The sequence below is a fragment of the Austrofundulus limnaeus genome, unplaced genomic scaffold (genome assembly GCF_001266775.1).
Source record: "Austrofundulus limnaeus strain Quisiro unplaced genomic scaffold, Austrofundulus_limnaeus-1.0 Scaffold219, whole genome shotgun sequence".
NCBI lineage: Eukaryota > Metazoa > Chordata > Actinopteri > Cyprinodontiformes > Rivulidae > Austrofundulus > Austrofundulus limnaeus.
The window spans coordinates 359,302-382,604 of NW_013952621.1; the positions used below are offsets into that span (position 1 = coordinate 359,302).

Consider the following 23,303-nt stretch of genomic DNA (forward strand, 5'->3'; position numbering starts at 1 on the left):
TCTCTCTCTCTCTCTCCCCCTGACTATATCTCTCTAACATTACCACCACAAGCAGAGAAATGATGGTAATTGGCCATTTTTGGGCTTGGACAGCTGCTAACATGAAAGCAAAAGTGGCTCGGGCTTGGAGTGCTAGGCTCTAACCTCTTCAACACTTTCCCCCTCCGTAATGCCTCTTTTTCTCTCACGTTTGCTGCACTTTCACAGGCAAGGCATTAAAACAAGGATGTGCAGCCAGGTAAAATGGATAAACAAACAAAAATAAATAAATAAAAAATAAATAAATAAACAGGACACAAGCACTAATGAGCTTCGACTCCACTGATGTCGCTTCTTCCTGATGGACTACTTAATTGGATTTGAGAGCTATAACAGATATGTTAGTAATAATTTATTTTTTGTAACTTTTTGACACATTTGAAGCGGCGAGTCTTTAGTCTTTTTTTAATAATAAAAACATTACTCAGAGCTGGTATTTTATTGTTTTAGTCACATTTAAATAAACTAAATAAACTATTATGTTTTCTGAAATGAATCTGAAGGGCATCGAGGCAGCTGCTGCCTCAAATTCCAACTAACTTCATATCAGCTTCATTCTATRAGAAGTGGAAAGAAACCCAAAATTTAAAGGAATGTTAAAGCTGCTGCCAACGATTCATTCGGGTCGCTGTGGTAACTCGTGTCTGTCACTCCCTGACTTCACTTTTAACAAGACTGACACAAACACAAGGAAGCTCAAACGAAATGTCTTTACACAAAACTTATATGTTGTGTTGAAAAAAAAAAAAACAAATCTCAAGCTGTTCGTGGCAGAAACATCTGATGCTAACATCAGTTTTATTGTCCCTACAAACTACAACTACATTTTACAAATGTTTATTAAAACAAAAATTCAAACAAGTTTTAAGGACAGATGCACTTCAGTAAAAGGTATAAGGCTATGGAATAATCTGGAAAATGATTATAAAAGCAGTGGGTCAATTAATTCCTTTAAAAAATGATCAAAGCAAAATAGTTTGAAAAATATGAAATTGTTTAATTTGTATTTGCATGAGTTACTGGAGTTGAATTTTTGTTTTTGTTTTATTTGGTTTATTGTTTGAAATTAATATAATTTTTAGTTGTAAACAGGAGCAGATATAAGATTTTTTCTTCTGCTGCTGCCTTTCATTTTATTTGATTTGTATTGTTTTGTTGTATGTAATGTGTTTTGTTTTGTTTGTTTTTTGATGAAATGAATGAATTTGAAAATTTGAATTTGAAATGTGACAATCAGGTCAGTAGATGTTTGGTTGTGTGCTCTCTATATGAGACAAAACTGTAAGTTCTATAGTGAGAGACTGAGTGAAAWGAGACAAAATGCCTACATTTTGATATATAAACCATATAAGAAGAGTAAAGATTGTGGACATGAAAATACTTCGCCAAAACTTTGGAAAATTTAGACGGCTCAAAATGTCATCACATTTTAATTAAACATTCAGTGGCTCATACGTCAAACTTAAGGCCTGTGGGCCAAATGTGGCCCACCACAGCATTTTATGTGGCCTGCAAGAGCTTTAAAGAGGAATTAATGTCTTTAAGTCAGCATTTACCAAAAACAACATCTCCCATAATGCACGTCAAAATTACTGCATCCCACCACTAGATGAAGGTGCACCGGGCTCAAACCATAGACTTAAATATAAAGATCGCTAGACTAAGCCCCGCCCATACCKTACAGTGGTAGCATCTGTGACATCATGGAGGAGCAGAAACGGAGCCCTAACAGGGAAATAGCACACAGCCTCCAAAGAAACTAATAGATAAACAGCAGCTGAAGCAGATCTGTTTCACAGATTATCGGTCATGTTTTTACAATAAATTAATTTCATTCAACAATCATGTAAAACAGCAGATTTATGCCAGAAAAATATATAATTTATAAGTAACAATGATCTAAACCAGACCTGAAGTCAGCCTGTAACTTAGGCCTTTTAACTAGTTGAAAAATGACTTCAGTTAATAAAGTACATTTAATATTTCTTCTTACTGTCATAAAAATAATAATATTTATATTTACCAGTCAACAGTTAGAAAATGTTCTCTGGTTAAAGGATGAAACTTGTCTCCATTAGCTAACATCTTCTTAACATGTCAGGTTCCTCTAWCAGAAACCTAAAAATACTGATATTTATAATTATATTTTACACTCTGTAGGTCTAAATATTAATCAGAGGACAAAGTAACATTTAATAGTTTGTGTTAAATTGTAGCATGATTCAACAGAGCTACACTCTGTATATATGCTCCACAAGCTAATATCTGCTAACCAGTTCAATAAATAACAGTGATTACATGGACTTTATAAGATTATTTTAATTTTAAACTGTTACATTATGTTCTGCTCAGATCACATTGAGCTAAATAAGATCAAATCTGCTGACTTGTGTTGTRAAATGAGATGTTTTCCTGTTTATCTTCTGTTAATAAATCCATAACACAAACAGCTTTTCTGACATTATTTAAAACATTACATAGATTATCTAAACTGTAAAATATTAATAATGATTGGATTAATATTATTATTAATAGTTTTTATGATTTCTACATAGTCAGTCCTTTTTTTCTGCTCTGTTATCACCATGTACATCAATGGGAAATCCAGACTCTTGCTCGTTTAGCGTTAGCCGTTAGCTTCATCAGCCGATCACACGGTCACAAGGTTTTTGCTCACTCCAGCTGTTCTATAGAACCTCCTTGGTTCAAAAGTTGCCAGCAGCTGGCAGAATTTTTGCCAGCTACTTTTGCTGSACTCCAGTTAGACTGGGAAGTTGGAATTTCCCATTTACAAATTGTAAATTTAAACTAGAACACCCCTCCAGTGGGAATTCCCGTTTTGAAAGTGGGAGTTCAGAATTTAAGATTTCTGTAGTTTTTGTTTCACATTTAGTCAGTTGTACATAGTTTTTCAGTGTTTATAAGAGAATTGGGCTGTGTATTGGCAAGAATTTGGCGATACAATACATATCATGACAGAGGGCTCACGATACGATATATCCCAATATATTGCGATACTGTAAGCAAGATGATATATTGCGATTTTTTTGTCCAAAAATTCTATTAAATATAAACCTCAATAGGAAAAAAATGAAAAAACAAAATTCATTGTCTCAGAAAATTCAAATATCTCATAGACATACTTTTGATACATTTAGCTGTGTTCTGCTTTGTATGTGTTTTATTTTACTTGTTTCATATTTCTTATTTCATCCATGTTTTCAATTATTAGACTAAATTTGCCAATAAATAGTTTGAAAACATATTTTTTGCAGCTTTTAGTTTTTAATATCAATTCACAATATGGTCACCCAACACTTAACAATGGCCTCTACCTCAACAGGTAGAGGAGCCAAATAGTTGGCTCACTGCTGACAACTAGTGCTCAGAGGCTGAACTACAACATAAAAATGAACGGCTGGCAGAATTGTTGACATTTTAAACCTTAATAAAAAAATCGATACAAGGCTTTAGAATATCGATACAGTTTCAGGAAATGAAATATCGCGATATTTCAGTGTATCGATATTTTCTTACACCCCTATAAGAGAATACATTAAAATGCTGTTTCTATGCAGGAARTACCACATAGAGCTCTGTTATGTTAGCAGTGCTCAGTTGTCRCAATGAGATGAGAAACGTGACATTTTGTGTTTAGTTGAAGTTAACTACAACTGGCATTTTCATAACACTCATTTGGCTCTCTGTGAAAATGAGTTGACACCCCCGAGTTGTGGGGAAAATCCCTTGAAATTGTTAAGCACATTAAAGCAAAAATATATCAAAACAAAAGGTCAGTTATGTGTGTTCTGTTTGAAGTTTTAAATAAATTTCTACTGTGAAGCCTGTCTCACAGAACTCTAAAAATGACTGAGGTTTCTCATTTATTCACCAAAATACTCATCCTCTTTCCTGATTGAACCTCATGTTTTGATGTAATTATTTTTTCAAAGCTCTGAAAATAGATGCAAATGAAAAATTGTGATGGAAACCGAAGTATAATGGCCAAATAATAAKAAGGGTCCTTCAGTGCGGATGCATTAGTGCTCTTAATTACAACACAATCCCAAAAACATGCATGTTAGGCTAATAGAATAATTAAAGATAGGATTTTTTTCTGATTAGAGGCCAAAGGAAAAAATAAGTTAAAACTTCTAACAGCATAAAAAAACATAACACATTAGCAAAATCACCAAAGAACTGGCTCCAAAAGAGAACATTTCTAATAAAAAAAAAAATCTACTTATTCTGAAGTCCTGTGTCAAAAAAAGGATCAAATATTTGCTTGTTCATTTTTGCGTAACCAATAAATTTYAGATGTTCAATTTCCAGATTAAAAAGCCTCTCATCTTGGACAAAAAGCCTTAAAGCAAGGACGGTGTGCTTCGCTGAATAATAAATTAGAAAGTTCCACTTGACTTGTATTTTTTAATTCACATCAAACTATTACCTAACTTGTATTAATTAGGTATCCTTAGATTTTCATGGAGTTGGCCAGAGAAAAGATATGATCATCTTTTTTGTGCAAGTGCAAAGTAAATGAAATGGTCTCATTTATGGTAGAAAAAAATATGAGGTTTTTATGTTGCTATTTCCTTTCTTTTTCTGCAGAACATTCTCAAGCTCGGTACCTTGTATCAAAGATCCAATCGATGCCTTCAACCTTTATCACATCTGACTCCAATGCTATCCACATCGCAAAGTTTAATTCTTTACTTACACACCAAATTACTTTTTAGCTCAAGGCATATTTTTCAAAAAAAAAAAAAAAAAGGAGAGAGAGAGAATATCTGTGGTCACAGCTCCAGCATTATGGCTGAGATATATTGATTGGCGCAGAAGTGAAGCTGAATCCCAGCAGGGAGAAGTCCTGCTGTACGAGGACCTGCACCCCGCATGACAGAGTTAGGTGCCTTTTYATGCCCGAGGACGCCTCAGTCATTAACGGCGGTCCTAAATTCTGTTGCAGAGCACAATCACGGCCTGTTATCAGGTTTGGGAGAGGTTTCTCATTGAACCTGTCTTACAGTAGCCAATAATTCAATGAGAGAGTGAACTGAACCTCAGGGCTCCAACAGTTAATTAAAACACCTCATTGCAAATTTGATCAATTTCATTTGAACATTTCTGATAAGTTCCTTCAGTTGCATTTTATGAGATTCGACTCCCCTGAAAACTGTGTTCGCCTGTGTTGTGTTCCTCCAGAAATAGACCGTATTCTCAAACGCTTCATATATCAGATTTATATTTATATAATAAAGGCTTGTCTTGTTGTAATCCACAACTCACCTTTGGGAGAGGGGGTCCTTGTGAAAGAGCCGGAGTGCCATCGTGTGGAGGAGGTCCATATTACAGCTGTGTGTGTGAAAACCTTACAAAGGTAAAATTAATAAAGAGGTAGAATGAGAGAAAATGTTACTGGATATAAAGCCACATCAGAAAAAAAATATTAAAAAAAATGAAAATCCCTCTATTTAATTGAGAATTTAAATAGATGCAAACCAAAATGCTTCTTGTTTTATTAAGCAATTAAAGGCATTCTTTAAGTGAATGCTTACAGCTCGTCATATTTCATGACGTCATTTTTAAACCAAGATCTTCTGCAATCTGTGATCATTCTGTGTATTCTTGGGGATYGACTCTCAGCTACTACCACACCAAATCTTAGCTCAATATCTGTACAGTTAATTGAGTTAGAGGCATTTTTGTGTTTGCGATGTTTGAACAACTGTTGCAGCCATCTTGACTCCGTTTGACTCCAAACGTTAATCAGTTGGTGTTGTTCATTTATTGATTGTTTTCTGAAAGTTTGGTCAAAATCTATCAAGTGGTTCATGTGAGATTGACAGTAACACTTCATGCCAAAGTTTTAAATAAACTCTCATGCAATCTGTTAGTGCTCAGAGTATGTAATGAGGATGACTCTCAGCTACTGTCACACTAAATTTTTGTGAATTAACTGTAAAATGGATGGACGTGTAGCCATTTTTGTATTTGCCAAGCTTGATTAGCTGTGGCAGGCATTGAGAGTTACTATGACACCAAATGTAAATCAATCGTTGATGTGCATCCTGTGATTAATTTCTGAGAATTTCTTTAAAATATGCCACGTGGTTTAAGAGATAGTTTGCTAACAGACAGACACGTTTGACTTTAACAGTTAACGTTAAAGTTTTAGGCAACAGAATTGTGCAATGTGCAAGCACTCAGAGTAAATTATGTGGATCAGCTTCAGCTACAAACACACCAAATTTTAGTTTAATCTACATAAAATTGGCTGAGTTACAGACATGTTTGTGTTGACTAAGGTTGATTAGCTGTGGCGGCCATCTTGAATTGAATTGATTCAAAAACGTTATCAGTTGTAGATGTACATCCAATGATTAATTTTTGAGAGCTTTATTGAACTCTGCTGGGAGGTTCTTGAGAAATTTTGCTAACAGACAGACAAAAAAACCCACAGTTACTTAAGWAGCTTAATTCTCAGTGCAATCTTGGTTTTCTCCACTAGATGTCGCCCTTCGCCCAAGTGTTCCTTTAAATTTTAACAACTCGGTAGTGATAATCCAACACAATCTTTAACTTTAAGAATAATTTAAGCTAAGGTGAAGCACTTATATAAGACTAACTTCTAAAAAACAAACGTTCTGGCAAAAATATGGGAAAGTTTGGGCACAAAACAAAAAACTAAGTATGCCAATTTCCCCCCTGCAGCTGCAACAAGATAAAAACAAACAAGAAGGCTCTGAGGATATTAAGACGTTAACACGTAATGATTTATCTTTATTGCAACATGCCGAAAGCTCGAGCTCTGCAGCCGAACCAGAGCCGAAGCTGTGGTCAGAGGTCAGCACTCATCAAGGAGATAACGTAGGTTTAAATGGCAAATTAGTGAACTGAAGAMAAGTTTTACTRTCAACCCCAGAACTAACTGTCGGCTATCTCTTTTCTCATCTCATTAGAGAAGACATGGGAAGATCAAAACAGAACAAAAGGTGTTCTTTCCTTTTGTTCTTCTCAGTTAAAGGCCTTTCCTCTCCTGAGTGTAATCCCACCCTTCATCACAAAGTCCCCTGGGTTTCCCCCTCAGTCAGAAGCTTCCTGAAGAAGCTGCAAGCCCCTCACGTGAGCACAGATTGCTGTTTTTTTCCTTTGCTTTTTGTATAGGCTCTTTTTTTCCTGATACCAACTCGTAAAGATTTGCAAACTATTAAAAAAATAATAATTTTTACACCGATGACAATATTTTATTTACAGTCATATAAAAAAAAGTCCTGCTTGAACTGGAGGCAAGACGTGTTTAAMAACTAGATTATCAGTATTTTGTCAAAAATATAAAAAATTAAAAACTTAAAAAAGTGTTTTATGGAGCATTTCTGATTAGAATTCCTAAAAAATCTGCTGTTTCCTCCCTTGTTCTGAAGCAGGAAGTAGAGCTGTGGTCCTCTTCCGTTCGTCTTGTTTATTGGAACTCGCCTTCCTGTTTTTAGATTCATCCTGATAGCAGCTGAAAACCCCCAGCTGAAAGCAACATATGTACACAACACACACACACACACACACACTGCCTGCGTCCCGTCCCTCTCATTCTTTCTTTCTCCATGTCTGTCTTTTCCCTCCCACTGTCTCTCAGATGGCTGCTTGATAAATTTCTGTTTTGGGGAGGCATTCCCAGCTTTCCGCACACGGTCCAGCTGTCATGTGATGTGTGTTGAAAAGGCCCGAGCTGATTGATGAACCCAAACTGATTGATTAACTCAGATTGATTGCAGTCGGGATCAAAGAGTCAGAAGTCAAAGTGTGAACTGGTAGGATGAGTTAGGTGTGTGTGCGTGTGTGTGTGTGTGTGTGTATCCTGAGTGCAGTGCCATGTGCACCCAAGCCAGGAAAGTATGCAGGTCAGAGCAGAGGGAATGTCAGGAATGTCAGACTAATACAAACTCTTTGTCTGCCACTAAAGCCAATAACTACCTGGATTATTATTAATTTTAATGATAATGATGAATTTAACTTGTAACACACTTTTCATTAGCAAAAACCGCAATGTACAAAACAGCAAATCACATAATAAAAGATCAAATTATTACAGAATGCCCCATCTACTCTGGTCCTAAGTTTAGTTTGAGGCAGATGGAGGAGATTCTGTTCTGTGACCAAAGAGTGGGTGAATATGGAACAAGAAGGTTCTTCATCTGGTGAGGTTCTGTTAATGCATTGATGGGTAATGAGATCCACCTTGTATTGAATTCTGTAAGTAACAGGAAGCTTTACGAGCTCTCAGTAAAATCCTGGCTGTCCTGTTTTAAATATAGTGAAGATGTTTGCCAGGGTTTCCAACAAAACAGGGAGTTACAGCAGTCGAGTCTGGAGGAGACRAAGGCATGGGCCAGTTTCCCCGCATCAGCAAAAGTGAGAGCGGGGTGAAGTTTAGAGATGTTACGGACAGAGTTGTAAAGTAACTAAGTACAAATACTTCTTTACTGTACTTAAGTAGAATTTTGGGGTATCTGTACTTTCATTTTGCTTGTTTTCATTCCAGCTGCTTATTGTAAAATAKTAATACTATCCATATAAATTGTGCCTCCTACCTAGAGTGAATTTAATTGGGGTTGAATGAGAAAAAATAAATGTGTAGAATTCTGATACTGTATTAGTTTGTACACAAACAAATCATGTCAGACTCCAGCAGGACATAATCATTAAAATAAAAGGACTGTACTTAAGAAGTATTTCTATTTCATGAATTATATTTTTACATTTGGTCGCAGCCCTCAGATAGATTTTTATTTTGGGGAAAAGCTTTGTGCAGCCTTGATATATGTATATAAACTGAAACAGCTGGACTGGTGCATCCTAAATTTAACATAAAGTAATTATTTCAATACAATATAGTAATTTCTGCATTTTTTGGGGAGGTCACCTCCTAATAAATGACCTTACAGAAAACATAACTGCTTATTTTAATTAAAAACTTTTACTTTTAATACTTAAGTACAACAAGAATTAGATAATTTAAGTCTATTACTTAAGTAACATTCCCAAAGGAGACTTCAACTTTTACCAAAGTAATTTTTTGGTAAGATACTTGTACTGTTACTCAAGTATCACTTTGTGGTACTTTATACAACACTGGTTAGGGAGATGGAAGAAATAGGTTTTAAAACAGATGCTTGACGAGGTTTTTAAAAGTAAGTTGAGAAGATTAGTCACAGGGAAGGATTTTTATTTTCATTTACTTTATTTTCTCGTTTGCCATATATGGGTGAAAATGTTGGACTTACGTAATGAGAAGTCATTCTTTTAAATGACATCTTATTGTCACCCCCCCCCCCACACACACACACACACACTCCCACAACCCCACCTCCTCTCCCAAGTTGTGTTATACTGTTTTAGCCTTGACATTCCCAAACACCTGCACCGAAAACCGAATCCAGCTGACCTCCCAGCTGTTCTCACATGGCTTACAGCTCCTGAATACAGTTCCCAGGCTTTACTTCATTTGATATCACAACATATCTACCTCCCCCCCACCCCTCACCCCCACACACACACAAACACACTCACCCTTCTCACACGTTCACTCCCTCCCTGTCTGGCTGGCTGGATTTTTCACGACAGCCTGTTTTCACTCAGAGGCTTTGACAAAGACTGGTGAAATAATTACAGCTGGGCCCGAACTCAGCCAGTGTTTGTCTCCAGTAATCTCCACCGAGCCCCGTGAGTGTGGACCGTGTCATAGGAAAGGGAGGAAGAGGCCGATTGTTCTGAAATTGAGAGGCTGATGAGATCATTTCAAAGCAGCTTCGCGTTCAACACTCAGAATAAAGGAGCGGCGAGGCAAACTCCCCTCCTGTCAACAGAAAATATCATTTCAATCACAAACATGTCGAGCTGAAAGTTCATATTTGGAATCGAAACACGAGCCAAAAATATGCACTGAGGGCCGAAAGTGGCCATTGGACATGCTTCATCAGGTCCCATGGTGCTAATAAAATAAAACAGTTTAAACTAGATTAACGGCTTTTTCTATTTAAAAAGAAATGGGAGTGAATCCTGTGGAATCTGGAGTAGAGTTGTTCAAATAAACAGAACATTAGCTAAAAAGCTTAAAAAAATCAGAACACATTAAAATCTGAAAAGAACACAAAACTAGTTAAAAGAACTAAATGCTAGCTAACAAAACACCAGCAAAAAACTAAAACATAGAAAGGGTTGCTAAAGGTAGCAAAAGGCTAACAGCTAAAGACTGACTATAGGTAGCAAAGGAGGCTGAAAAAAATAGTAATGATAAGTTTTAGACAAAATGTAAAATTTCAACTGTAATATCACTTTTTCTGATTGCCTCCTAACTTCGGCATTTCAGCTTTTTTTAGGGTGAGCGAGTGGGAATTCTGAATTCCTATCTCAACAAAAGCAAAAATATTGTTTTAAGAACATGTTTTGTTTGAGACCTTGTGGTGTATATTTGCTTAACACGTGTCCCTAAATAACAAATGTACCATAAATGAAATGAAACAAACAAAATCAATCTTGTGATGAGCTGACAACTTGTTTGTCAGTTTGCAGACATACTTACACCAATAATGTACTTGAGTATTTAAGGAGATATTTTATGACTTAGCATGCTAAGCTACAAACTTGTCATTATCAGAAAAGGAACATGAAGCCGTGAAAGTTTTCATAGAACTGAAACACACCAGAATACCTWGCTCAATAATTCATTGGAAGTATATCAATTTATAAGCTTAAACATAAAGAACATGACAAGCTACAGAGCCAACAACACAGATTAGCTTTAAACATTAGCTTAAAGTGCCTGTGATATGCATATCCATGAAATAGAAAAATTCAAAGAAAATATATTTGTATTAAAAAAAACTTGGCATAAAACACGTGATTTTACTCATTATGTCCCATAATTGGCATTTTTTTTATTTGGCTTAGCCAAAGTGAAACAGGAAGTGACATCAAAGGGGAAATCTTTGAGAAAGGAAACTTCCATTTTGTTTATTGAAACAATATTATTTGAACTATGACACTTCCTCATCTCACTATAGCTGTGTTTCCATTGCAAATGTGTGCAAAACTTTGTCAATATTCTGTTAATGTCGAAAAACACAGTTTCGCAATTGTGATGTTTCCATTAAGTAAGAAAAGCTATTAAAGTCACGCGTGAATACGTTTGTTCTCGCGATAAGTCATTACAAACATGGTGGATGTAAACACAAGCATAATTGCTACCATGGCACTAGCGCTCATCATCAGAGGAGACGTCGGCATCTTATCGAGGCTTTCGAGCGACAAGCCCCACCTGGGAGCGGCTACGTATGCTGCGTTTTGGGGAAATTGTAGTCGGTGAGTTTACAACTTTCTTTTACAACTTTGGTGATTTTACTACTACTTCTACTTCCTGTTGTCTTCTTCTTCGTCTTTTTCGCCAGTAGAAACAGCCGGTTGTTGATCACGTGACTCCCGTGATGCGAAAAAAAGTGTTTACATTGCAGTTTTGCGAAACACACCAATTTCAGTGCAGCCGGAAAAAACCTCATCCTAGCACAAAACATTTTGTTGAGAAAAGGAACTTTTTCGAAAACGACGTGTTTCCACTGAGCAAATTTMTTTTCGAAACTCTAATTTGCGTATTTTCACTGTCAGTGGAAACGCAGCTACTGATAGTGATTAAAATATCTAAAGAAACATCAGATTCTTCTCTACAGTCTGTGTTGTCAGCCTTTTTAGCAATGCTCTGTTAACATTCAGACATTCCCATTTGACATCACTTCCTGTTACTTTACATGCAAATATCTCAACAGCTGTTCATCTCAGTGATGTGAAATCTTGTTTGCAGTATGTTGTCAATATTATCTTTCCAAAAATACATTCATATTTATTACAAAAAATTGATGTCACGGGAACTTTAATATTTTGTTTTTCTTTCTCCCTGAAATAGCTAATCGTCATCAGCAACAAACAGCCACAATATCTTCTTATATTGCTGTTTTTATAATGATGATTTTATGTGTCGTACATTGTGTTTCTCAGCCTCAAAAATATTTTCTTCCTGATGTACTCTTGTATTTGACTTTTAATGTGACACAATGCTATAAMTAAAGATGAAAAATGTAAAAAAAATTAAGCATATAAGAAGAGCTGCTTTGAGAACCCAAATGTCCGAGTGGGAAACATACAGATTTTTTTTTTCAGGAGCTACAATACTTGAAAGTTGAAAAATATTGCTGCTCAAACTTTGTTTAAAAATGTATTACTGGGTGTACTTTTTCAAGTGATTATATTTACTGAAGTTAACAGTCACCGCTGTAAAGTGCCAACACAAAMTGTTGATAACTCCAGAAAATTTAGTTTGATTGTATTTGAGAGTAATTAACAAAAAACACTCTGATGGTACATAGTTTGCACAAGATCTGGCAATATTTTGTGAAATTTCATCAAACAGTTAAAACTATTTCTCAACAACTGATCATAGTTYAAATCTCTGGCATGACTTGTGGTCTTTACACAAGTTTAACTTTAAGTCCACACAGGCCTTTCAAAATTAAATATTGCTAACCTCTGTTATAAGTTTTTATAAATACTAATACTAAATAAAGCTTTTCTTGACTTAGTCCTTTCCTCTGGTGATTTCTGTTTCTCCTCGGATGTACTTGCTAAAGATTGGCTGTAATTTCTATTGCTGTATGAGCCAGATCTGAAGCTGAAACATTTGGCCTGCTGCTGGAGCCAGGATGTCTTTTGAGACGGCCATGGGGACAGCAGGAAGACCGCTTGGCKTTCAGAGGAGGAAGTGAGTGAGTAAGAAGTGGAGCAAGGGAAGAAGTGGGAGAATTGGAAGTCAAACTATGATGGAAATAAGTCATGCAAGATAACATACAAAACATGTTAAAAGTTAAAAAGAAAAAACAAAAACCCTGCATTTCAATCGGCTCGCAGCAGAACACACGTACTAAAGATGCTCAATTTCGGTAAGGTCAGCTCAGGATGACACTGCTGTAATTCGCAGTGACAGTTGCGGGCGAGTTATCGGGGAAGTGCGGCATGTAAATCACCATCTWGCGACCACTACACCTTTAAGTATTGAGAGCCCGCTCCAGGGAGAAGGCCAGGAGCTGCTCCGTGGGCAAGCAAGGGAAGCATGGACACGCAGAGATATTTACATACAGTCAGACAGACTTCCTGACATTGTCAAGCCCAGGAGCGTTGATGTCAGATCCACTCCTTCCTGTGCAGGAGGGGAGAACGCCATGCTATGACAATGGGCCCAAAACAGGACAAAGAGGAAATGTTTAAATTTAGGCTACTTCTTCCACCATCTCCTCTTTCACGGCACTGGAGCTGTTTAGTTTTTGTGAATTCTTTCAGTTTACCCCCCCTGAGCTCCCTCTCGATCCCCCATTGTATCATTTCAATAGAAGGATTTTCACATTCAGAGTAAATCCCAAAGGAATATCAGCCATGAGACCAGTGTTCAGTCAATAACTTGTTTTCATTGCTGCTTTAGAACTTGTAAGTGCTTTTTTTTTTTGGTCTAAATCTTCAGCAATTTTTTCTGAAAAGCTCACAACAAAAACAACAAGCAACAAGGGGAGATGGGGATAGAAATTCCGATTAAAAGAATAGTTCTGATTTCTTAAAGTGGATTTCTGTTGAAAGGCTAGAAACAAATAATATTTTACTTGTAAATACATTTAAACAACCTTGGACAAAAAGGGTTTAAATCTAAAAGAACTGGTCAGTTAAAGTGGACACAGCTAACCAAAAGGTTAGCTTTGGTAACTCAAAGCTTTGCTAATTAAAAATATAGTTACACTAACGCTAAATCCTTAGACATGTAAAAATTTAATGTGGAAGTTAGAAACAACAGTTTATTGCTAACTGCTCAGTCTGCRCCACACCACACATCTTCATCTTGAAGTTGTTTGTTAGTTAGATGTTAGAAGACTTAGAGTTGACAAAATCTAATTTATCAAAAGCTAATTGGGATGCTAACAGTTTTCTAGGTTAGTAAGGCTAATCTGCTAAATGAAAAAAAGTGTATTAGCTGTTAGCTGATTAACAGAACCAAWGTCCAACAGCTAATCTAAGCAGACGGTTTAAAATGTTAAATCCTAAACCTTTACTTTGTCATTAGTCTCGCTCGACACAGTTATCTACATACAATTCTTTATTTTTAAACACAAAAAGCAGCAGCATTTATCTGTAGCACTTCCTGCAGGAATATACTCACATACCGTATTTATGCCAGCTATGATGATTAAGAACAGGTATAAATGATAAATGTTTTCTTTAAACTGTGTTCGCATAAACAGTTATAAAAACTGTCTATACTGGAGCTTTTTTAAGAGGTCAGCAACACAGTTTACTACATACTAGTATGGCCATTGACASTGCTAGGCAAAATTTATGGCTGCCATATTGCTAAGTGCTACGCCTACCTCTGTGTAATCTTGAGCTATACTTTTATATCCCTTTATATTTTCAGTTACCTGATATGCGACTACCCTCAGTACTGCTGTTTTACAGTATTTTGTGCCACATAGTCTAGAACAGTGGTTCTCAATCCTGATCCTCAATCACTATCTTGCATGTTTTAGATGAGTTTAAGTGCTGCAGAAGCCTGTTAATCACTCATTCATTTAAGTATTAGGAGTGCCAAAGCAGGAAAATGTCTAAAATATGTGGGATAGTGGTCCTTGAGGACCAGGATTGAGAACCACTGGTCTAGAAAGAGCAACAATCCCTAGTATAACTGGATATGAGACTATTAATTCCAAATAAAATTTTAAGAAATGTAATACCAGGCTCTTCAAAGTGCAGGTTTTAATGATTATAACAATTAACAGAAAATCATTGAGATTCTTGGCTACGTTTATTTATTTTCTTCAATAACTATGATCTGCTGCTCTTCTGACTGAAGATGCCACGCAGCACCTTCCAAGATGGCAGCACACATTCTTGTCTTGATAGAGTAGACTGCACCATGTTTTGCCACCCCAGTGCTTTTGTAATTTAGTGGTTTTCGCCCTACTTGCACTAGCCGTTAGCTCATTAGTCCAGTCAGAACACATAAAAAGCACAGACTGTTCCGAGACCAGGTCAGTGGTCAATTTGAGGTCAGCTTGGCTGCCAGTGTCCATGTTAAGAACAGTAAACGTTAGCACTCCTGTTTATTTATTATTTTATGGAAATTTTGACCACTACTGGTAGCAGTTATTGAAGTTAAGAAATGTTGATCCATAGAAACATGACGTGAGCACTGCATGGAGACAAATACAACTTGAGGACGCTGAAATCAAAGTTGACTTTGTCAATTCAATATTATAAGACACAACACTCACTAACATCTCTACGCACCAATGACTCATTTGCTACCTGTTATGCACAAAATATTTATAAAATAATAACTAAGAAGCAAACGGTTATTGTTTTTCACATGGACATTGGCAGCCAACTTAGACTTTGATCTCCAGTTGACCTGCTCTGACTAGCCAATCTACAATCACTTCGCTCTGTCTCATGTTTGTGTGAGGTTGGATATTGCTTGCATGAAATATCTAAATCATGTAAATAATGGAAGGTCCAGCAGTTGAAAATGTCAAAATGATGCACTATTTACTTCTGTCACAATAGGCATTAAGAAAACAGTAAACAGACCTATAGTTTCTGCATACTTTCATCTGACCAAAGGGGAAACAGTGGACAAATACCTCTAAGATTTAGATCCTGTAACTAAAGCATCAAGCTCCAAAGACAATGTGAAATATGTTTATGTCTGCTCTCATGACATCATCACATGTAAATATCTGGTGTAATTTGCTGATACAAAGGAATTATAGAGCCACTTGTGAGTTTAGGAATTGCTGAATATGGTAATGACTTTTTAGTAAACTGTGTTCTAAGTTTTTCCAGCACTGTAGACAGAGCTAGATTAGAATTGTAATGGTAATTCTCTATTAAAAGCAGTAGTTTTTACAGTTTTGTTGCTATCACTGCCAAATACTTTTATATATTTCTTTAAATTTAATTTATACATAARAACTCCCAAATTTAGCACAAAAAGTAAGTAAATTTGTGTTTGGTAGATTATTTCTTTGTTGTGCCAATGCTTGTTGGCAATACATCTTATAAGCTACTGTTGGAAAGCCATTTAATTTTAATTTTAAATGGTGCTATTGTAAGGAACATGCATTTGTGGGATGAGCAGCAGAGCTGAGTATGTGGGTTGCACATATAAAAAAAATTGGCCAAATCATTTCTGCCATTACCAAACAGCTTAWTTTGTTATTGCTATTGACACTTGTTTTGAGCTTCTGGTACCCCCAGGTGCTGCCAATCAGGTGCCACGAATAAGATTTAGCTATTGCCAACAAAGAAATGATCTACCAAACACACTTACTTTTTGTGCAACGGTGATGGCACCAGAGCTAATTTACTAACCACAACATTTAATTGTTTCAACCCATATATAGTGTGGAACATACAAACTAATACAAAATATAAATTTATTATTGCACATTATTGATTTTTAGCCAAGATTCTGTGTTTTTGTCTCAATTATCATCATCCTGAAAAATGCTTTGCAACAGTAACAAAATGGCAACATGCTCACATGAAAAATGTGACAAACATATACAATTTAAAATTAGGAGCTTTCATGAGTCACAAACAACAAATTTTAGTAAAGTAGAAAATAACATTTTATGATAAAATATGCAAAAGTCTGTTTCCCCGAACAGAGATTGTTTAAAGCAGAGGAGCCCAAAGGGGGGCCCGCGGGCCAAATTTGGCCCGCCAAGCCATTTGATTTGGCCCACCAGCAGTTGACACATTTACTAGGCTGTAACCTGTTGTCCTATGTAAAAAAAAAAAACAACACAGTATTTCCACTTAGTCATTTCATCTATTGGCCCAATGACTATATAAGGGGCTGTAGTGCAGATAGTCTTCACTCATGATGCTGACTTTATCTAAATAGCAAAGACTCATGGGACATTAATGTCCTGTGAGCCTTTGCTACTTGAACGTATGGCAGACTTTCTCCAGACTAAAACAAAAGCGGGCCACTGCACTGGCTGCAGGTTTAATTGTTAAAAATAAAGGACTTTACTTAAAAAGTATTTGTAATTCAAATATTATATTACTGCATTTGGCCCGCAGCCCCAGATAGATTTTCATTTTGGCCCTCTTGGGGAAAATGTTTGGGCACCCCTGGTTTAGAGCTTTCTACAACAGGTAAGACATTTTCTKCTCATACCCTTTCTATAGAACCCCCCTCTTTATATTGATTTATTATTTCCTACTTAAAGTAGGCTGTTGTTGGGTTTTGTTTGAGTCAAAAACTGTGTTGTTTAGAATGTGGGAGTGTGCGTGTGTGTTCCTCTGTCTGAGAGCTTTTATCAGCAAATCAGGAGTGTCGGCAGCAGCGGCAGCGGCAGAGCGGCAGCGCGGCAGCGGCAGAGCGGCAGCAGCAGCAGCAGCAGCGGCAGCGGCAGCAGCGGCAGCGGCAGCGCGGCAGCAGCAGCGGCAGCAGCTCAGGGGCAGGAGTTCACTGGTGTGTGTCTGTGAACTCTGGGAGTTCCTCAAACTCCGCTGAAAGCTGACGGAGTTCGGAGTCGTTCAAACAGAAYCCATGTGAGCTGTACCGGGGAGCCGTCTCTGTCCGCCGGGTTTTTTATTTATTTATTTCCAAGTGACGGACGGGCAGCGGGTCTCCACAGTTTCCCCACGGTGAGGAGGAGGACACGCAGYGGCGGGTGAGTCGACAGCTCAGCGCTCTCCTCCTCGCGGCTTTTTCCCCTTTGAACTTATTTTATCCGAAACTTTACGAAAGTTGAAGAGGTGCTCTGTCGCTGTTTATAAACGGTAGCCTGGCTAAAAGTAGTTTATTACACTGAAACTGCGTAAACACAAGGGGGTTTTAAATGACGTAACGCTCCTGTTAAAAACGATCAACACTTTTTTTCAGGACTAACGTTGCTCTCAATTTAGGCATTTCCGATATTAGCTTTTAGGCTCTAATTATCAAGGTTGTCTAGCCCAGAGGTTCTCAAGCTGCGGTCTCAGGACCCCCAGGGGTCCGCGAGAGGTATATTGGGGTCCTCAATTTTTTTTGACTAAATCGTTAATTTTATTTTTATTTTAAAAATGCATGGAGAACAATGGGCTAATAAAACAAACATAATAAACTTACTAAAAATATTCCCATGGCATTTAGGGGTTGAATTGACAATAAATGATCTTTTAAAACAGCATGAGTTTTATGAGGGGGTCCCTGGAATTTTTTTCGCCCTTGTAAGGGGTCCCCAGACCCAAATGGCTTGAGAACCCCTGTATAACATATAGGCCTAATATTTATTTTTTAACCTAATATGAAGTTTACTAATAGGCTACATAGATACACAGTTAAACGCATATTGTTAAGCCAATCTAAGTGTTCGGACACAGATAGATAAATATCACCGGCTTTAAATGCAGACAAAAAGTTTCCACATCCTGATAGAGCAGTAGGTCCTAAAGTAGGGGGTCACGGCCCCACTGTGGGTCATGAAACACCAAATGAATGCCTTAAAATCATTTTCGGAAATGTAAATAAATGTAAAAATATGTCCAATTTCTATCCAGCTTACTAAGGATAAATACAGTAATATACAGTAAACACATTAGGCCTGTTTGTGTCATTATGATGTAGACAATTTAGCCATGCTTTTAATTTTGTTCATGTTTTGTTTATTTTAGTGCAGTCAATAAACAAAGCTTTTTTCCTGAGGAAAAATAATATTTTTTTATGAATATAATAAAAGAGATAAAGGTTGTATAAGGTGACTGATTTGTCCCCTGAAGAACATGAATAAAGTCATCCACCACTGTTACTTTGTAGGTGGGAAGCTGAAAGAGTCTGAGAACCTCTGTAACAGACAGAAGTCTTCAGATTACACCATTCTCTCTTTTTTTTCCTTGATCAGAATAATATAACCCCCAAATATAGTTTGTAATTGTTGATACTTTGTCAAGAATGCGGCATGGGCAATGACTGCCAGAAGTCTGTGAAGCCCACAAACATCATCAAAAGAGCGGGTTTCCTCCTTTGTGATCCTTTGCCATTCCCTTTCTGCTGGAACAGCTGTACACAGAGGCTGTTTGTAGGTCCCCGTGCCCTTAGTTTTTACTCTGGCTGAATATTCCACTACTTTGGAGCTTAGTCCATCGATGTCATATACTGTATATAAACAGCAATGATCTGTTATCTCTGGAAATTATACTTACTCCATGTAATCACACTCCCTCCTCTTTTATCTATTTGGATGCTTTAAATCAAAAGCCATACAAGAAATTCTTCATGTTATTCCTTCACATAGTCTAGTGAAGATTGATTTTTATTTCTTCTGTTCAAAGAAAGGCTGTTCCAAATTTGCTCCAGTGTTTTTAAAATGTATTTATCTGAGACCTGTTTGGAAATTTTAGTCTTGATGTGTATGAGTTCTTATTCATCAGACCTTGTGAGGACTTCCTTTAAGTTATTTATCTATTCCTTAATTATGTTCTCTGCTTAGATCCACTTCTTTACCTCATAAAGGATCCTGTGTCCATCCCATGCAACACTATACCTGCAGTGGTGCCTTCTGCATTTTTGCTGATCTCACCAATGAGTTTTCTGTACTTGGGGAGTATCAAACTGTTAATTTGGCCACTCCTAGTCCCCCAGCCTTCTTGGTTTGTTTGATTTCTGTTTGCTTGAGGGTCTCTTTCACTTTCAGTTAGAGCCGGTTTGCATATTTACGGGTTCCCTGGAACAGCTGAATGCAAATGCTAAAGTCACCTCCGTATTTTCACCTGCCTTTTCACAACGGAACAATGAAGGAACAGCGCACAGCAGCTTTGTTGTCTTTAAATCACTTTTGGTCCCTTCTGTGCTACACTTGGTGGTAGAACTGAAAAAAAGTTTTAGTTAACTTTAGGACTGCACCGATTAGTTGAAATAATCGATGACGTCGATTATGTAAATTTGTTGACGCAGATTTTTTTATTATCAATTCGCTGTATTACATAACCATCACGTGAATGTTCATGCCATTCCATTTCAGTACCTAAAAGCATCATTGCGACCGTATTGGCATAAGAGTGGTGAGTTTTTCATGCTTGTCCTGAACGCAGCATCGTGCAAGAGTGTAATGACGTCGGCAGTTGCTGCTTCAGTTCCGTCTGAAGCTTGAAACTAAGCCTCGCAGTTCCTGGAGTAAAATTTACCGAACAGGCCGCCTCTGAATTATCTGTTGGATTAATTATCTTGTGAACACGACGTTCGCTTKCTCAAAGTAAATAAAGTACCGCCACTTTCTTTATTTCATCCACCATTAAACAGAGACCGGTGTTAGGTCGAGCCACGTTCCCCCATCAGACGGTTCCCCCACCGTCTCATCGTCGATCTGAGGAGACCAGTTGGTGGAGTTTTTAGAGGCGAATGTTATCCCAAGCTGTTAAGCAGTCATGATTCTAAGGAATGCTTTACAGTGGTAAACATGGCCCTGTAACGTTGTTTTAGATAAGTTACTGCCAGATTTACAAAATCATTGCATTCTGTTTTTATTTACATTTACTAAACATCTGACTTTTTGTAGATTTACAAGCTTTTAGAAAAATATGCAACTGATTAAGCATTATCATTAATCATTTTAATGTTCGATTCATAAATACATGTCTTCTCTCTTCCAGGTGTTTGACAGAGAGCGGACCTTAACATGATGTTCATCAAAACTGATAGCTGACACTGTAGAATGAGAGAGGATGGAACAGACAGACAACCCTGTCTCTGAGAGCAACAACCCTAATGGGTTTGTCAATCGAGTGTTCAACGTTTCTCTGGATGTGGAGAATGAGGCCGGCAGTATTCATCCTCAGGAGACGGAGTCGGGGTCTGCCAAGGTGCAAAAAGAGGTCCAGGCCTTATCTTGTCAAACCTCCGTCAAGGACAGACATGAGGTTAACCGGAGGCCCCGTGCCACAGGGGGTATCTGGAGGATCTTAAACCGAAAGAAAGCTGTCCCGGAACTGGAAAGGAGACCCCACTCCATGATTTTGCCCGGGGAGGCTTCCATTCCTAAACTCTCATTTGCAGACAAAGTTCGCTCTTTCAAGAAGCTAAAATCCCCCTCTGTGTTCAGGGGAAAGACGGGTAAACTTTCCACTGCCAAGTTCACTAGCTCCTTGGTGGACGAGGAGTCTTTCTGCTGTGAGATTGGCACTCCTCAGCAGACCAACAGGAGCACAATTCGAAACAAAAGTAAACGGCATTCGTATGCTGGATACACGGTAGATTTTGACTGCTCGTTTGAAGACCTTGATCTGTCCACTCCAATGGATGGCCATCAGCCAACTGTAACAGTAGAGGCTGTGATTCAGAATGGTTGTAAACCTTCTGAAAGAGTTTCTTACAGTAAAAGGAGCAATAATGTTTCAACAAACTGCAACAAAATCACTGGAGGTTGTGAAGAGCCTAGTGTTAAAAGCAGCTCGAGACCTCACCTCAGTGGAGGAAGGCGACACAAAGATGTGTGGAGTTACCTGAGAAGGATTTCTATCTTGGGGAAGACAAATCCTGTCTACTCAGAAAGGAGCTTCGACTCAGAACTTCACTCGCTGGACAAAACCATGGACTCGGATTATGGTTCTGTAGACTTTGAAAGCGTCAGGGACTTTCAGCCGCCGCCTCCGAAAGCCTCGGACACCAAGGGACACTTTGGTGGTCTTTTTAAGTTTTTTAACAGTGTAGCAGAATCTGCCAGAAAATGGCGAACAACATCGCGCTCCTTCTCTCCTCCCGAGGGAGAGAAGATGCCGATGACCCCCCCAAGCGTCCCGCAGTGCACAGCGGACAACATTCACAGCATGTCTTTGACTTTCCACAACGAAGAATCATCTACATCCGTACTTACACCATCATCGCCTCTGACCGCTAAGTCCTCGCATCCCAACAGCTTTGACAGTGAGACTCCAACACCTGTGAAGGGTGAACAATCCCCCAACATTGTCCTGAAAGCTTTTAGAGCTTCTTCAGGATCTCGAACTGTTAACGGTTTTCAGAACTGTGACGTTATTGTCAAACCCACAAAAGACAAAGAGACAAACCCTAAATCCACAACCACAGTAGAGAACCACACTTCTGATTCAAGTCCAGACGTTACCATTGAAAGGAACCATCTGAACTGCCTCTGTCAAGAGGAAAAGGTAGAGGGACAAAACGGAAACGAGCAAGATTCCAAGGATGCTCCCCTCGACTCCCACCAAGTAAAGGAAGTGAATGTCCAATCACAACAGGGAGATAAAGAGAGCGTGACCAATAGCCTAACAGCGTCTGATTCGACAGAAGAAATATTTAAGGTATGTGACTTAAGCCAGATAATGAGGTACATTGTTTGTTTGTTTGTTGAATTCATTGTAATAAATTCATTTACTAGAGTTGTTTGCTAAGCTACGGTTTAGTTTTTTTTGAGAAAATGGCACATTTGTGGACAATGTGTCATAAATTTATGTCATAACCACATTTCATTGCAGGCCTTTTTCACTTCATTAACATTCCTAGAGGCATGTGTCATGTAATTACTGCACAAATGCTCAAAAGATCATTTATGTAACTGCTTTAACCATGGTCATTTTTTTCTTTTTGCTTCTTAAAATCATTGACAGCAAGTTGCATTGGAAATGGTACTTATTTTTTCTCTATACAATCTAATATTAAAGGTGCATTTGCAAAGCAGCAGCTGGTAGAATGATAAGATTTGCAACTCTGCCATTGTCCTTTTGCCCCATCTGTTGGACAAAAGAGGATATAGTAAATGTAAAAGCACACACCATTCTAGAAGAGTTTGTCCTTTCCTGTTTAGCCAGCCTTTTGTAGCCTGCAAGGAAACCCTACATTTCCCATAGAAGCTTGCAGAGTGTGACTGCAGCAGCTCCCAATAGCTTTGTGACGTCAGTGCTTCACGACAGCACCCTCCCCTTTTCACTCCACTGGAAGAATTAGTCATCTCCCTCCTAGTCATCCCAACAAGTCAGGACACGTTAGTCCTAGCTTCTGACTAAATGAGATATGACATCTCAATACTCAGCACACTTTCATGGGGGTTTTGTTATGCAAAGGCCAGGGCTTTAGGAAGGTTTGTTTTGCAAAGATTAGTAACCTTCCGTCCCACAATAATTCTGCAGGGTTCTGCACTGACACCTATCTTAAAGCACAAACAAACATATATATA

General features: G+C 37.8%; 1 protein-coding gene across 5 annotated transcripts in view; it reads left to right on the forward strand.

Annotated features, from left to right (window-relative positions):
* The first annotated feature begins 17,570 nt into the window (after positions 1–17,570).
* Positions 17,571–23,303, forward strand: part of LOC106525223 (rho guanine nucleotide exchange factor 9) — a 79,529-nt gene continuing 73,796 nt past the window's right edge. For 3 of the 5 annotated variants that reach the window (XM_014019376.1, XM_014019374.1, XM_014019378.1), the window contains exons 1-2: positions 17,571–17,810; positions 20,767–22,431. In XM_014019376.1, coding sequence (XP_013874830.1) covers positions 20,839–22,431 — 1,593 coding nt within the window. In that variant the 5' untranslated portion in view covers positions 17,571–17,810; positions 20,767–20,838. The remainder of the gene's footprint in view (positions 17,811–20,766; positions 22,432–23,303) is intronic. The other 2 variants (XM_014019375.1, XM_014019377.1) reach the window with 1 other exon arrangement.